Here is a 14,144-nt window from a genome sequence, read left to right as displayed (position 1 = left end):
CAGGGAGCACAGAGCCCAGGAATCGGGGTCCCGGGCAGGGTGGGGAGGGCCCCCCGGAGCACAGGGCCCAGGAACGGGGGTCCCCGGGGCTCGGCTGGGGCGGGGTCCCCCCGGGGGGGCTGGGCCCAGGAATCGGAGTCCCCCCGGGGGCTCAGGGGCCCAGCAGGGGCAGCCCCCCCATGTCGGGCAGCAGCTCGGGGTGGGCCTCGAGGCGGGCGAGGCGGCTCTGCTCCAGGGCGATGGCCTCGGCCGAGTGTTTGCATTTCTCGGCCCCGCACTGGCAGGTGAAGTATTTGCTCTTGATGTCCCAGAACCGGTCACCGTAGTCGAACCTGGGGGGGATGAGGGGGGGTCACTGTGGGGGCTCTGCACGCCCCCAGCCCCGCCCCATCTCCCCAGCCCCTCCCATGCCCCCCAGGCCTAGGCTCTGCCCCCCATCTCCTTGCCCTATCCCAGCCCCACCCCCACCCTCCAGCCAGCCCCAGGGCCTGCCCCACTCCCCATCTCCTCACCCCACAGCCAGCCCCAGGCCCCGCACCCTGCCTCCCAGCCTGCCTTGGCCCGCCCCCAGCCCCTCACCCCACCAGCCCCAGGACCAGCCCCCAGCACTGACCCTCACCCCACCAGCCCCCAGCACTGACCCCAGCTCCTCACCCCAGCAGCCCCCAGCACTGACCCTCACCCCACCAGCTCCAGGCCCCACCCCAACAGCTCCCAGCACTGACCCCAGCCCCTGGTCCCGCCCCCAGCTCCACCCCCCCAGGCCCCGCTCCCGGCCCCTCACCCCACCAGGCTCCTCGCCCCCCCGGCCCCCGGCCCCGCCCCCAGCTCCTCACCCCCCGGCCCCGCCCCCGGCCCCGCCCCCAGCTCCTCACCCCCCCCGGCCCCACCCCCGGCCCCGCCCCCAGCTCCTCACCCCCCCGGCCCCGGCCCCAGCTCCTCACCCCCCCGGCCCCCGGCCCCGCCCCCAGCTCCTCGCCCCCCCGGCCCCCGGCCCCGCCCCCAGCTCCTCACCCCCCGGCCCCGGCCCCGCCCCCAGCTCCTCACCCCCCGGCCCCGGCCCCCGGCCCCGCCCCCAGCTCCTCACCCCCCCGGCCCCCAGCCCCGGCCCCGGCCCCGCCCCCAGCCCCTCACCCCCCCGGCCCCCGGCCCCGCCCCCGCCCCCGGCCCCTCACCCCCCCGGCCCCCGGCCCCGCCCCCGCCCCCTCACCCCCCCGGCCCCCGGCCCCGCCCCCGGCCCCGCCCCCAGCTCCTCGCCCCCCCGGCCCCGGCCCCCGCCCCCGGCGCTGACCCCAGCTCCTCACCCCCCGGCCCCCGGCCCCGGCCCCGGCCCCAGCTCCTCACCCCCCCGGCCCCCGGCCCCGCCCCCGGCCCCAGCTCCTCGCCCCCCCGGCCCCCCGGCCCCGCCCCCAGCGCTGACCCCAGCTCCTCACCCCCCCGGCCCCCGGCCCCGCCCCCGGCCCCGCCCCCAGCTCCTCGCCCCCCCAGGCCCGCCCCCGGCGCTGACCCCAGCTCCTCACCCCCCGGCCCCCGGCCCCGCCCCCAGCTCCTCACCCCCCCGGCCCCCGGCCCCGGCCCCGCCCCCAGCCCCTCACCCCCCGGCCCCGGCCCCGCCCCCAGCCCCGACCCCAGCTCCTCACCCCCCCGGCCCCGGCCCCGCCCCCGGCCCCGCCCCCAGCTCCTCACCCCCCGGCCCCCGGCCCCGCCCCCAGCTCCTCACCCCCCCGGCCCCCGGCCCCGCCCCCAGCTCCTCACCCCCCCGGCCCCCGGCCCCCGGCCCCAGCTCCTCGCCCCCCCGGCCCCGCCCCCAGCTCCTCACCCCCCGGCCCCGCCCCCGGCCCCGCCCCCAGCTCCTCACCCCCCCGGCCCCCGGCCCCGGCCCCGGCCCCGCCCCCAGCCCCTCACCCCCCCGGCCCCGGCCCCCGGCCCCGCCCCCGGCCCCTCACCCCCCCGGCCCCCGGCCCCCGGCCCCGCCCCCAGCTCCTCGCCCCCCCGGCCCGCCCCGCCCCCAGCGCTGACCCCAGCTCCTCACCCCCCCGGCCCCCGGCCCGCCCCCGGCCCCGCCCCCAGCTCCTCACCCCCCCGGCCCCCGGCCCCCGGCCCGGCCCGCCCCCAGCTCCTCGCCCCCCCGGCCCCGCCCCCGGCGCTTCCGCCCGCTATCGCCTTCCCTTCAGCCGCGGCTGCTGAAGAAGGCGATGCGGGGGAAGCGCAGGTCCTGGTGCAGCATGAACACCCGCACCGGGATGATGTTGGGCTCGCACAGGTGGTTGATGAAGCGGCTCACGTTGCCGTAGTAACGGGCATCGATGCAGTACACCTCGCCGTCCTGCGGGGGGAGGGGAGAGAACCCAGGAGTCCGGGCCCCCCGGTCTCCCCCCTAGCCCCCGCCCCCTCCCCCTCCCCGAGCCGGGCGAGAACCCAGGAGTCCGGGCCCCCCGGTCTCCCCCCTAGCCCCCGCCCCCTCCCCCTCCCCGAGCCGGGCGAGAACCCAGGAGTCCGGGCCCCCGGTCTCCCCCCTAGCCCCCGCCCCCTCCCCCTCCCCGAGCCGGGCGAGAACCCAGGAGTCCAGGCCCCCCACTCTCCCCCCTAGCCCCCGCCCCCTCCCCGAGCCGGGCGAGAACCCAGGAGTCCGGGCCCCCCGGTCTCCCCCCTAGCCCCCTCCCCCTCCCCCTCCCCGAGCCGGGCAAGAACCCAGGAGTCTGGGCCCCCCGCTCTCCCCCCTAGCCCCCGCCCTGAGCCAGGAAAGAACCCAGGCTTCCGGGCCCCCTCACCTTGTTGTCCAGGTCGAAGAGATACGAATCATCTTCCCGTACATCGGCCTCCGCGTCTGAAATCAGCTCCCCCACGTACCTGTGGCAGGGAAGGGGGCAGAGCCGTCACATCCTGGGTGAATCCCAGCCCTGCCCCCACCCCAGCTGGTACCCCCCCCGAGGGAACAGGCCTGGTCCCCACCCCGGCTCACTCACTCGCAGATGAAGGTCCCTTGGGGGATGGTTTGAAGGGCTCGCACCCCCCAGCCCATCTTGGCCGTCCGGTAGAGCTGTAGTCGGACCCTGCAGGGGGAGAAGCTTCTTGTTAACCCGTGGAACTCCCTGTCACATGACATCCCAGCCCACCAGTTCCAGTCCAGCAATCGTAACATTGATTCCTGTTAGCCTGGGGAACTCCCTGCTACTGGACTCTCAGGGAGAAGGAATGGGGGGTGATGCCCCCTCCCTAGGGACTCACTTGATTCCGCTCTGCACGACCCGGTTCTTGCAGTTCCTCCAGCAAGTGCACGCCTGGTTACACTCGAAGATGAGGGGCGGCTCGATCTTGTTGAATTCCTGGAGCAGGCGCCCGTCCTGGGGGGAGGAGGGATCATAATCTCTGAATCGCTCCCAAATTCTGACTCCCCCAGATGGGTTGGGGAAGGGGGAAGGGGGGTGAAGCCATGGGAACTGGGGTCTGAATATTCATGCGGGGCTAAGGCAGCCCTGCAGCCTGTGGGGGGGGGATCTGCCAGTTTCATCTGTCGGTGTGCAGGCTCCCCCCTCCCCTGACAGTTTCATGGCTCCCCCTACCATGTGTTGGCGCAGCCAGGTTCTGGGCTTCCCCCACACCCAGTGGGGAAGTTTCCAGGCTACCCCCGTTCTTCTCTCATCTGAGAGTCAGTTTCTAAGCTTCCCCCTCCTACAAGCCCCATGGCTCTATTTGTCTGCCTCCAGGCTCCCCCCACCACATGTGCTCTTGTCAGTTTCCAGGCTCCCCACTGCCCCCATCGCTGTATTTGGTGTCTATCAGTCCCGATCCGAGGCGCAGTGTCCAGGCCCCCCCACGGCGGGCGTCTCACCTTGTCATACCAGCAGCGGATGCTGAGTTGGCCACACAGGCAGTTGCTGGAGGAGCAATCGTCCTGGCAGGTGCAGTGCTGGGGGAGCGGGGGGCGAAAACAGGGGGGACACAGCTTAGCAGGCCCTGCCCCCACTGCGGTTCTCAGTTTCCAGACACCCCGCCCCACCCAGTTTGCACCTTCGCTGGTTTCTCAGCTCCCCAGTTTCCCCTCCAAGCCACCAAAGACCAGTTTCTAGTCTCCGCCCCCCAAAAACAATTCTGCAGTTGTCAGTTTCCAGGCTCCCCTCTCCCCAAAAAGGTTCTGCATTTGTCGGTTTCTAGGCTCCCCTCTCCCAGGGGGGCAGCTCCGGGTGGCCAGGCACCCCGGGGCGGCTACCTGCAGGTGCGTGATGTTGCGGTCGATGTTCATGGTGGAGGTCTCGCAGTTCTCCGAGATGTATTTGTAGTCGTCGGGACACGGCTCGTCGTCCACCGAGTTGACGCAGGGGATGGGCACGTTCTCGTAGCCGCGGGCCACGTCCCTGGGGGGCAGGAGGGGTGAGACCAGAGCCAGCCAGCAGGGAGCAGTCGTGCCCCCCCCCCCCGCCCCGGGCCCGGGCCCAGCCCCACCTGCTGATGATGCATTCGGTCCGCAGCGCCCGGTTGAGGATGCCCTGCCGGATCTTGCGGTTCAGCTGCAGGGCGAACCAGACCTCGGAGTTCTCCAGCGTCAGGTCCACGGGGCAGTCGCCCTCCTTGTTCCGCACCTCGGGGTCAGCCCCTCGCGACAGGAACAGCCTGGCCGGGAGGGGAGGGGGGGCAGATGGGAACCCAGGAGTCCTGGGCTCTGAGCAGTAGCCCCCACTCCCCTCCCGGAGCCAGGAGTGAACCCAGGAGTCCTGGCTAACCCCCCGCCCGGCTCTGACCAGTAGCCCCCCTCCCCTCCTGGAGCCGGGCGAGAACCCCGGCGCCGCTCACATGACACAGTCGTGGTAGCTCTCGCGGGCGGCGATGTGCAGCGGCGTGTCCCCGTGGCAGTTCACGGCGTGCAGGTCACACTGCGCGTTCAGCAGGACCTCGGCGATCTCGGCGCTGCCCGTGAAGGAGGCCCAGTGCAGGCAGATGTTCTCCTCCTGCCGGGGAGGGGTTACGGGGAGCCTTGAAACCGGCAAATCCCAGTTCCGATCAGAAATGGGGGGGCTGGAAACCAGCAAATGCCCTGAGGGGAGCTAGAGATAGTGGCCAGCACCAGGGATCGAGCCAAGACACCAACACGCAGACGGGGAGGGGAGCCTGGAAACCGACAGAGACTTGGAGGGAAGCGGGGAAGCCTGGAAACCGACACATGCAAAGACAGCGACAGGTACAGATTTGGGGAGCGGGGGGGGGGGGGGGGACGGACATTGACAAGCCAAGACTCTGATTCAGAGAAGGGAGCCGAGACCCCAGCAGCTGGGGGGGGGGGGGGGGGGGGCTGAGCCAGCGCCGGGGGAGCAAGAAACTGCCACTCACGTTGTCTGTCAGGGTGACGTCGGCGCCGCGGGTCAGCAGCATGCGGATCACCTCGATGTGCTTGTGCTCTGCGGCCCAGATGATGGGGGTCCAGCCGCCGTTATCCTGCCGGGGGGGCCACGGGGGAGGGGGGTCAGCGCTGCTGGCTGGGTGAGAGTGACTCCTGCTGCCCTCCGCCCCGCCCCGCAGCCCAGCCCCTAGCCCCGCCCTGGGGCCAGCCCTGACTGCCCAGGGAGAGCCCCCTGCTGCCCCCCGCCCCGCCCCGCAGCCCAGCCCCTAGCCCTGCCCTGGGGCCAGCCCTGACTGCCCGGGGAGAGCCCCCCGCCCCGCCCCGCAGCCCAGCCCCTAGCCCCGCCCTGGGGCCAGCCCTGACTGCCCAGGGAGAGCCCCCCGCTGCCCCCTGCCCCGCCCCGCAGCCCAGCCCCTAGCCCCGCCCTGGGACCAGCCCTGACTGCCCGGGGAGAGCCCCCTGCTGCCCCCCGCCCCGCCCCGCCCCGCAGCCCAGCCCCTAGCCCCGCCCTGGGGCCAGCCCTGACTGCCCGGGGAGAGCCCCCCGCCCCGCCCCGCCCCGCAGCCCAGCCCCTAGCCCCGCCCTGGGGCCAGCCCTGACTGCCCAGGGAGAGCCCCCCGCTGCCCCCTGCCCCGCCCCGCAGCCCAGCCCCTAGCCCCGCCCTGGGACCAGCCCTGACTGCCCGGGGAGAGCCCCCCGCTGCCCCCACCCCACAGCCCAGCCCCTAGCCCCGCCCGGGGCCAGCCCTGACTGCCCGGGGAGAGCCCCCTGCTGCCCGCCGCCCAGCCCCTAGCGCCGCCCTGAGGCCAGCCCTGACTGCCAGGGGAAAGCCCCCTGCTGCCCGCCGCCCAGCCCCTAGCGCCGCCCTGAGGCCAGCCCTGACTGCCAGGGGAAAGCCCCCCGTTTCCCCCGCCCCGCCCCGCAGCCCAGCCCCTAGCCCCGCCCTGGGGCGAGCCCGCCAGGGGAGAGCCCCCCGCTGCCCCCCGCCCCGCCCCGCAGCCCAGCCCCTAACCCTGCCCTGGGACCAGCCCTGACTGCCCGGGGAGGCCCCCTGCTGCCCCTGCCCCGCAGCCCAGCCCTTAGCCCCGCCCTGGGGCCAGCCCTGACTGCCCGGGGAGAGCCCCCTACTGCCCCCCACCCCGCAGCCCAGCCCCTAGCGCCGCCCTGGGGCAATGGGGCCAGCACTCACTGCGATGGGGGGTGAGCTCCCCACACTGGGAGCCGGACGCCTGGGTCCCCGACTCACCTGGGCGTTGACGTCCACCTGCCCCGTGGCCAGCAGCAGAGAGACCATGGCCAGGTTCCCGCACTTGGCTGCGTGATGGAGGCAGGTCGAACCATCCTCCTCCTGGGGGGGGGACGGAAGACGGTGTGGTGATTGGCAGACAGGTATCCCCCCCCAGCGCCCCCGGCCCCACCCTTCGCCCCGCCCTGACCTTGCTGTAGACGCAGCCGCCCCGGCGGACGATGTACCGTGCCGTCTCCACCTGGTTGCTCACCACGGCCTCCATGAGCGGCGTCCGCCGCGTCTTGTCCACCGCGTTGATGTTGGCGCCAGCCTGGGGGGGGGTGGGGAGTTTCATAGCCAGGATCTGACCCCGCCCACTGCCGGGCACCCCCCGCCCCGCCCCCCCAGGGCCCCGCCCCGCCCCCCACCTGCAGCAGCACGTGGCAGATCTCGAGGTACCCCTTCTGGGCGGCAGCGTGCAGTGGGGTGCGCTTGCTCTGCTGGTCGCTCTGGAAGTTGGGGTCCAGGTTGTCCACTGGGGGGGGGAGGCAGAGAATCGGGGAACAGGATCAGAGCCAGGCGTGGGGTCACAGACGCATATGCCCCCCCCATCACCCCACGGCCCCCTAACCCCTCCCCACAGCCCCCACTCACGCAGCATCAGCAGCACCTTCTGCAGCTCGCCCTGCTTGACGGAGAGGTAGAGCTGGCGCGGGTGGAATCGCAGCTTCTTCCGCCTGGCGGAGCGAGGGAACGAGCCAGAGAGAGACGGGGTCAGCGGCAGGGCTGGTGGGGGATGCGGAGAGAAGGGGAGGCAAAGGGATGGCACACGGGTGGGTGCGGTGGGATCACAGGTGTGTGGGGGAGGGAGTCCTGGGAGGCCAGAGGGAGGCAGACTGGGGATACGTGGGTGCCGTGAGTCACAGCTGGACGATACCAGGGGGCAGAGAGAGGTGGCTGGGGAGGAAGGTGGAGGCCACAGGGAGGGTTGGGAGGGACCCACAGGGCACTGGACTCCAAGGAGCAGGACAACATATTGGTGGGTGCAGTGGGATCAAGGTGGCTGGGGCAGAGACAGGCGTGTTGGTGGGATCACAGAGAGCAAGAGGGTCATGGGAAAGGAGGGGAGGGTCGGGGGGTCCCACCTCTCAGCCTCCTGCACGATCAGGGCCTTCTCGAGCTGCTCGCGGCCCGGCCCCGGGCCCAGCCCCAGCGGCGAGATGGCGGCGCCCGACGGCAGGGTCAGCACAGGGCCCCCGGAGCTGTCGATCCCGTCGGCCAGTGGGTCGGGGGGGACCAGGCGCCCCTCGCCCTTCCCTCGCATCCGGGCGCTGAACGGGAGAGGAGGGGGCAGCAGGGTGGGGGGATCAGAGTCCGGGGATCAGAGACACCCCCTCCGTCACGCGGCCCCCACGGTGCCCCCCCCAACACTGACGCAACGTGGGGGCTCCCCACCCCCCCAGCACGCGCCCCCCCGGCGGCTCACCTGGGCTGGCTGCTGTCAGCACGGCCGGGGGTGTCGGGGGACTCCTGGCCAGGGGGCGGGGGGGCGGGGGCGGAGGTGTCGGCCCGGGCGATGGTGATTTCCTGGGCCTCAGAGGCGTCCTCGCCGCAGTGCGGGCAGAAAATCCGCCCGTTGAGCTGGGACACGCAGCCCTTGTGGAAGCGGTGGGTCACCCGCAGGTCGGGGTGGCACTCCAGGAAGGTGCCCTGCGGGGAGACGGGGCCCCTCACTCCCGACCCGCAGCCCCTGCAGCACCCCTCGCTGCTGACCTGCAGCCCCCCAGCTCCCTTCACTCCCGACCCACAGCCCCCCAGCTCCTCCAGCGCCCCTCGCTCCCGACCCGCAGCCCCCCCAGCTCCCCTCGCTCCCGACCCACAGCCCCCCCCCCAGCTCCCCTCACTCCCGATCCGCAGCCCCCAAAACCCCCAGCTCCCCTTGCTCCCAACCCGCAGGCCCCCCGGCAGCTCCCCTCGCTCCCGACCCGCAGGCCCCTCACCCCAGCCCCCCACTCACGGCCGTGCAGAAGTGCCCGCAGCCAGGGCAGCAGTGGTGTTTCACCATCCGGGCACGATGGGACTCGCACAGAACCATGAGGGGCACCCGGCTGGACGGGCGCATGGTCTCCCGCTTCAGCACACTGCAGCTGCAGCCGCTCAGCTGGGGGGGAATGGGTCAGGGGGGGTCAGCCCGGACACCGGGGTCCCGTCCCTCCCCAGAGTCTCACCCAGCTGCATCTCAGTACAGGGCCAGGGTCCCCAGATAACCGGCCCCCCGTGTCCCACCCCACAGCCAGCCACAGCTCAGCGCCAGGCAAGGGCTCCCTTCCCGTCCCAAACACACCGTGCCCGCCCCCTGCCGGCCCCGCCCCCTCACCTCCCCGTCAGCGCTCTCGGTGGCCATGCAGTGGCTGCGTGCGGCCTCGCTGAGCCGCTCGATCTTGGGGGCCTCCATGCGGCAGGAGCAGAGGGGCAGCTCCTCGAAGCGCTCGGTCTCCAGCGAGCTCGTCTCGTTGGACACGCCTGGGGGGGACCCCAGTGGGGCCGGTGAAGGGTTTCAGGTGAAACCAGAGATCAGTGGGGGAGGGGGGATTTGAGGAGATGGGGGGATTCTGGAAGGGTTGCGGGGGGGAAGGGGAGCGTTGAACCCAGCAGGGTTGGGGGGCCCCCAAGGTGGGAGGGGGGTGGAGAAGGGGAGAACACAGATCGGACACTGCTGGGGGGGAAGCGGAGGGGGGCGCCCACGGGAGGCTGGGGTCTCACCTGCATTGTTGGGGGACAGCGCCCCCTCACCGGGCAGCTCCAGGCACCCCAGCGGCACCTCCGTGTACTCGCTCTGCCCGGCGGCGGAGACCCCGTTGACACCTGGCCGAGAGGGGAACGAGGGGGCCAGGGGACAGGGAAGAGGGAGCGACAGAATCGGGGCATAAGGGAGATGTGGGCAATGAGCAGCGGCTGCTCCCCCTCCCCTGCCCCCCAGGCGCCCCCCCATTCTCACACCAGGATCCCAGCCTTCCGATTACCCTCTTGCCCGGGTCACACTGACCCTCCCCCGGCACGCCATCTTCGCTGGCCCATTTCTCTGGCACCGTTTGGGGTAGAAATGAGCCGCCAGTGCTGGGAAGCCCAAAGTCCCGGCTTCACGGCGGTACCGGCCTGGCGCCCTGGCATCCAACCCCCGGAGAGGGGGCTGGCCCCGAAACCACCAAGGAATCCCGGCTGGGGAGAAAACACAGCAGGTGGGCAGGAGTGGGGGAGAATATCTCCCAGACCGGGGAGGCTCCAGACGGTTCCGGTACCACCGCAAAGCCCAGACCCTCCTCTCTCCGCCGCCACGACCCGCTGGGCCCCACCCCACTTGGTTCCGGAGCCACGGGCCACCACACGCCCCCCTCACCTCGCCCATCCTTGGGCCGAGCCTCCTTCCTCTTGCGTTTGCGGGACGGTTTGACCCAGGGGCTGTCATTTTTCCAGCGCTTCTTGGCCTTGCGCTTGGTGCTGGATGCGCTCTGGGCAGGGGGGAGCGAGGTGGAGTCGGGGGGGTGGGGGGACACAGAATGATGGCGGGGGCCGGGGGGGCAAGGAACAAGAGAACGAAATGGTCATGGGGGAAGAGAAGGAGGGTGAGTTCTACCACCCCCCCTCCCCCATCCTGCCCCCCCCGGGGGCTCACCCTGTCCGACATGGTCCCGGATTCGTCGTCTTCTTCATCCTCCTCCTCTTCCTCTTCCTCCTCTTCCTCCTCCTCCTCCTCTTCCTCACTCATTTGTTCCCCCGCCCTGTCTGCCTCCGACTGGACAAGAGACGGACAAAGCTCAGCTGGGGCGGGGGGAAGCAAACCCAGGCATCTGGGCCTGGCGCTGACTGAGCTGGGATTCCCCTTCCCGTCCCAAACACACTGTGCCCCACCCCAGAGTCAGCCGCAGCTCAGCACAGGGCCAGGGGTCCTCAGATAACCGGCCCCAGCACCCCACTCCAGAGTCAGCTGCATCTCAGCGCAGGGCCAGGGGTCCCCAGATAACCAGCCCTCGCGCCCCTCCCCAGAAGCAGCCGTATCTGAACGCCAGGGGAGGGGTCCCCCCGTGCGCAGCCCCCCCGTGCCCCACCTTGCTGTCCGAGTCACCGTGCTCATCCACGGAGTAGCTGTCGTAGAAAAGGCTGAAGTCCTCGCCCACCTCGGTCTCCCACTCCTCCAGGGCCCCCCCCACACCCCGGGCCCCCGAGGGGTCCCCCAGGGGGCGGGACTCGCTGGGCGGAGCCGCCATTTCCTCCGTCACCGTGATCTGGGGAGGACAACGGGTCAGAGCCGCCCTGAGCCCCGGAAGGGAGGGAGGGAGGGAGGGACCCAGGTGTCCGGGAGAGGCCATACCTCGGTGCTGGCCCGCGGGCTGGATCTGTGCAGGGAGGACGGGAGCCGCTTGTGAATCAAATCCGTCCCGTAGTCCAGCTTCGGCCGCTTGGCCGGCTCTGGGGGGAGAGGGAATGAAGGAGGGGGGGCAGGAGAGAGATTCCCCCCCAGCTCTGCTGATGCCCCTCAATCCCGACCAGCAGCCCCCCAGCCCTGCCATGCCCCTCACTCACGAACCTCAGCCCCCAGTTCTTCTGGTGCCCCTCACTCCCAACCCGCAGCCCCCCGGATACCTGGCTCCTCGATGCTCCGCAGGTCGTCAGAGACTCGGAAATGCAGCATCTCGGAGACTCGCTTTTCGGGGACCTGGGGACAGGATTTTGGGGGGAGGGGTGGTCAGATACGGCACTCAAACCTGGAGCAGCCCCTCCCTTAGGCGGTGATGGAACCCAGGCGTCCGGGACATTGTCCTTAGGGGAGGAGCCGCAGTAGCAGTGAGAGGATGGGGCCAGGCATCGGGGACGACACCCCGGGGGAGGGTTAGCCTGGGGAGTGGTGTGAGGGGACCCAGGCATCCAGGACGACACCCTGGGGAGGGCAGGGGGGCGCTAACCCAGGGAAGGGCACGAGGGGACCCAGGCGTCCGGGACAACAGCCCTCCCCCGCCAGAACCCACCTGTCCATTGCTGGGCTTGGCCATGGTCTTGCGGGCCCGGTGAACCTTGGGCTTGGGGTCCGGGGGGGCGGTGGGCTGGGGCTCCCCCGCGGGCCCCCCCTCCGGGGGCAGGCGGGCACCAGGCAGGCTGAGCAGCCGCATGGCCAGGCTCTGCACTGACGGGGGCGACTTGCTGGTGCCCGTCAGGGACATCTTGGCGCGGCTCGGCCCCCCCCCGGCCTTGCTGGGCGAGGAGGGGAGCGTCTTGCTGGCATGGCCTGGGGGAGAGACGTGTGCTCCTCATTCCCGACCCGCAGCCCCCCGGGGCCCCTCGTCCGTGTCCTTCCGCCCCCCGCCCCGGGCCCTTCACGCCCTCCCCAGAGCCTCCCCCGGGTACCCCTTCCCTCCAGGGGCCCCTCACTCCCCCTGGGGCCCCTCCTCCGTGTCCTTCCGCCCCCCCCAGGCCCTTCACACCCTCCCCAGAGCCTCCTCCGGGTACCCCTTCCCTCCAGCGGCCCCTCACTCCCGACCCGCAGCCCCCCGGGGCCCCTCCTCCGTGTCCTTCCGCCCCCCCAGCCCCTTCACGCCCTCCGCAGAGCCTCCTCTGGGTACCCCTTCCCTCCAGGGGCCCCTCACTCCCGAACCGCAATCAATCGCTCCCTCCCCGACCTGCAGCCCCCCGGCCCACAAACCCACAGCCCCCCGGCCCCCTGACCTGCAGCCCCCCCACTCACCTGGCAATCCCTTGCTCCCCGAGCCGGTCGTGACCATCACGGTTGCCAGAGTCCCCTCCTCGTCGGGTGATCCTCCAGCCGCCTCCTTGGGGCCCCCAGATGCCTGGGTCCTCGCTGCCTCGTCCCCACTGTTTCCCGCTGAGGGGGGACTCTCCCCGCCCCCTCCCCTGCCGCTCTCCCCGTCCCGGGCCGGCTTCCACTTCTCCTCCGGCCCCAGGGCCCTCAGCGGGGGCGGGGCCCCGGTGGGGAGGTCGCGGGGGGGCACCTGCCCCATGGCATGCTGAGCTGGGGGGGCGGAGGGGATTGTCCATGTTTCAGCAGCCCCACGTTCGGCCGCAGGGCTGGCGTGGGTACCCGTCTGTCTCTAACCCGCCCCACGGGGCCCGGGAGTGCAGGGCTGGCGGGAACCCCACGGGCCCCGGGGGGGGGGCCCCCGGACGCGCAGGGCTGGCGGGAACCCCACGGGCACCGGGGGGGGGCCAGGCGCGCAGGGCTGGCGGGAACCCCACGGGCACCGGGGGGGGGGGGGCCGGGCGCACAGGGGACAGAGAGAAGGGGGGGCACGAGGACGCCACGGGGGGGCTGGCAAGGGGCGTGTTGGGCGGTGTCACCGGGAACCCGTAACAGGGCCGGTGGCGTTACCCCAGCCGGGCCCTCGCCCCGGGAGCCCCCAGCGCCCCCCCCGCGGCCGGGGCGATATCCCCGCCCCACGATCCACCGCGGAGCCCAGTGCCGGTGGGCACGGGGGGGGGGCTGCCCCTCCCCCCACTCACCTTTCTCCCCCAGCTCCTTCTCCGCCACCGGGGCCGCCCCCCTCGGCTCGTCCCGCTGCGGAGAGAGACGGGGTCAGAGGATGCCCAGCGCCCCCGGCCGGCCCCCCACGGCCCGACCCCCACCAGCCCCCCGCCGACTGACCCCCAGCCGGCCCCCCGCCCCGACCCCCACCAGCCCCCCGCCGACCGACCCCCAGCCGGCCCCCCGCCCCACACTGCCCCCCATGGCCCGACCCCCACCAGCCCCCCGCCGACCGACCCCCAGCCGGCCCCCCGCCCCGCACTGCCCCCCACGGCCCGACCCCCACCAGCCCCCTGCCGACCAACCCCCAGCCGGCCCCCCACCCCGCACTGCCCCCCACGGCCCGACCCCCACCAGCTCCCCGCCGACCGACCCCCAGCCGGCCCCACCCCACACTGCCCCCCACGGCCCGACCCCCAGCCGGCCCCCCCCCCGGGCTGTACCGGGTCTGTGCGGGGGGGGCCCGGGGAGTGATTCGCCCCCCCCATTAGCCGCTGTCTCATCAGAGACAGCGCCCCCCCTCCGGGCTGCGCCCGGACGCCTGGGTCCCTTCGCCCCTCCCCCACCTCGCCCGCTCCCGCCGCCTCCATGGCCCGGTCCCGGCAGGCGCGCGGCAGCAGCGCCCGGCAGTGACGTCACCCGCGGGGCGGGGGGATTTAAAAGGACCGCGGGCGGGGAGACCGAGACCCCGCCCCCAACGCCCTAAGCCCCGCCCCCGCCTGGGGCCACTCCACCCCCCAGCGATCCCCATTGGTGTTTCCCTGGGAACGTCGGTCCCGCAGCCCAGACCCGCCCCCCCCTCCCCTCCCCGAGCCAGGGAGAGAACCCAGGAGTCCGGGACCCCAGCTCCCCCCCCCCCCGCGCTCTAACCACCAGCCCCCCTCCTCTCCCACGTCCAGCTAGAGAACCCAGGAGTCCGGGCTCCCAGCACCGCTCCCCTCCCAGAGCTTGGAGAGAACCCAGGCGTCCGGGCCCGCAGCCCCGCCCCCCCCCCCCGCTCTGACACACCAGCCCCCGCTCCCTTCCCAGAGCCGGGAGAGAACCCAGGA

General features: G+C 72.9%; 1 protein-coding gene across 1 annotated transcript; it reads right to left on the bottom strand.

Moving 5' to 3' along the window:
- Nucleotides 1–2,170: 2,170 nt before the first annotated feature.
- On the bottom strand, nt 2,171–13,700 carry EHMT2 (euchromatic histone lysine methyltransferase 2). The gene is made up of 27 exons (XM_074970737.1): nt 13,662–13,700; nt 13,074–13,128; nt 12,301–12,585; nt 11,588–11,844; nt 11,205–11,277; nt 10,933–11,030; nt 10,670–10,846; nt 10,237–10,356; nt 9,961–10,072; nt 9,327–9,428; nt 8,941–9,086; nt 8,581–8,724; nt 8,050–8,273; nt 7,709–7,894; nt 7,218–7,300; nt 6,992–7,098; nt 6,772–6,894; nt 6,582–6,683; nt 5,326–5,430; nt 4,792–4,946; nt 4,444–4,611; nt 4,211–4,355; nt 3,833–3,910; nt 3,229–3,344; nt 2,967–3,053; nt 2,772–2,850; nt 2,171–2,326 (listed from the first exon to the last, which is right to left on the bottom strand). The coding sequence occupies exons 1-27, from the start codon at nt 13,683–13,685 to the stop codon at nt 2,171–2,173; spliced, it is 3,507 nt and encodes a 1,168-aa protein (XP_074826838.1). The 5' UTR covers nt 13,686–13,700.
- Nucleotides 13,701–14,144: the final 444 nt, after the last annotated feature.

The sequence above is a fragment of the Natator depressus genome, chromosome 14 (assembly GCF_965152275.1).
Source record: "Natator depressus isolate rNatDep1 chromosome 14, rNatDep2.hap1, whole genome shotgun sequence".
Classification (NCBI taxonomy): domain Eukaryota; kingdom Metazoa; phylum Chordata; order Testudines; family Cheloniidae; genus Natator; species Natator depressus.
This window is presented reverse-complemented; position numbering and strand designations above follow the sequence as displayed.

Bases quoted from the DNA above. Each gene is read 5' to 3' on its own strand.
- EHMT2 (XM_074970737.1), bottom strand. From the start codon at position 13,685: ATGGAGGCGGCGGGAGCGGGCGAG. The intron at 11,278-11,587 runs GTGGGTTCTGGC...TCCTGTCCCCAG, and splicing joins CCAAGCCCAGCAATGGACAG to GTCCCCGAAAAGCGAGTCTC. The intron at 8,274-8,580 runs GTGAGTGGGGGG...GTCTCCCCGCAG, and splicing joins GCGGGCACTTCTGCACGGCC to GGCACCTTCCTGGAGTGCCA.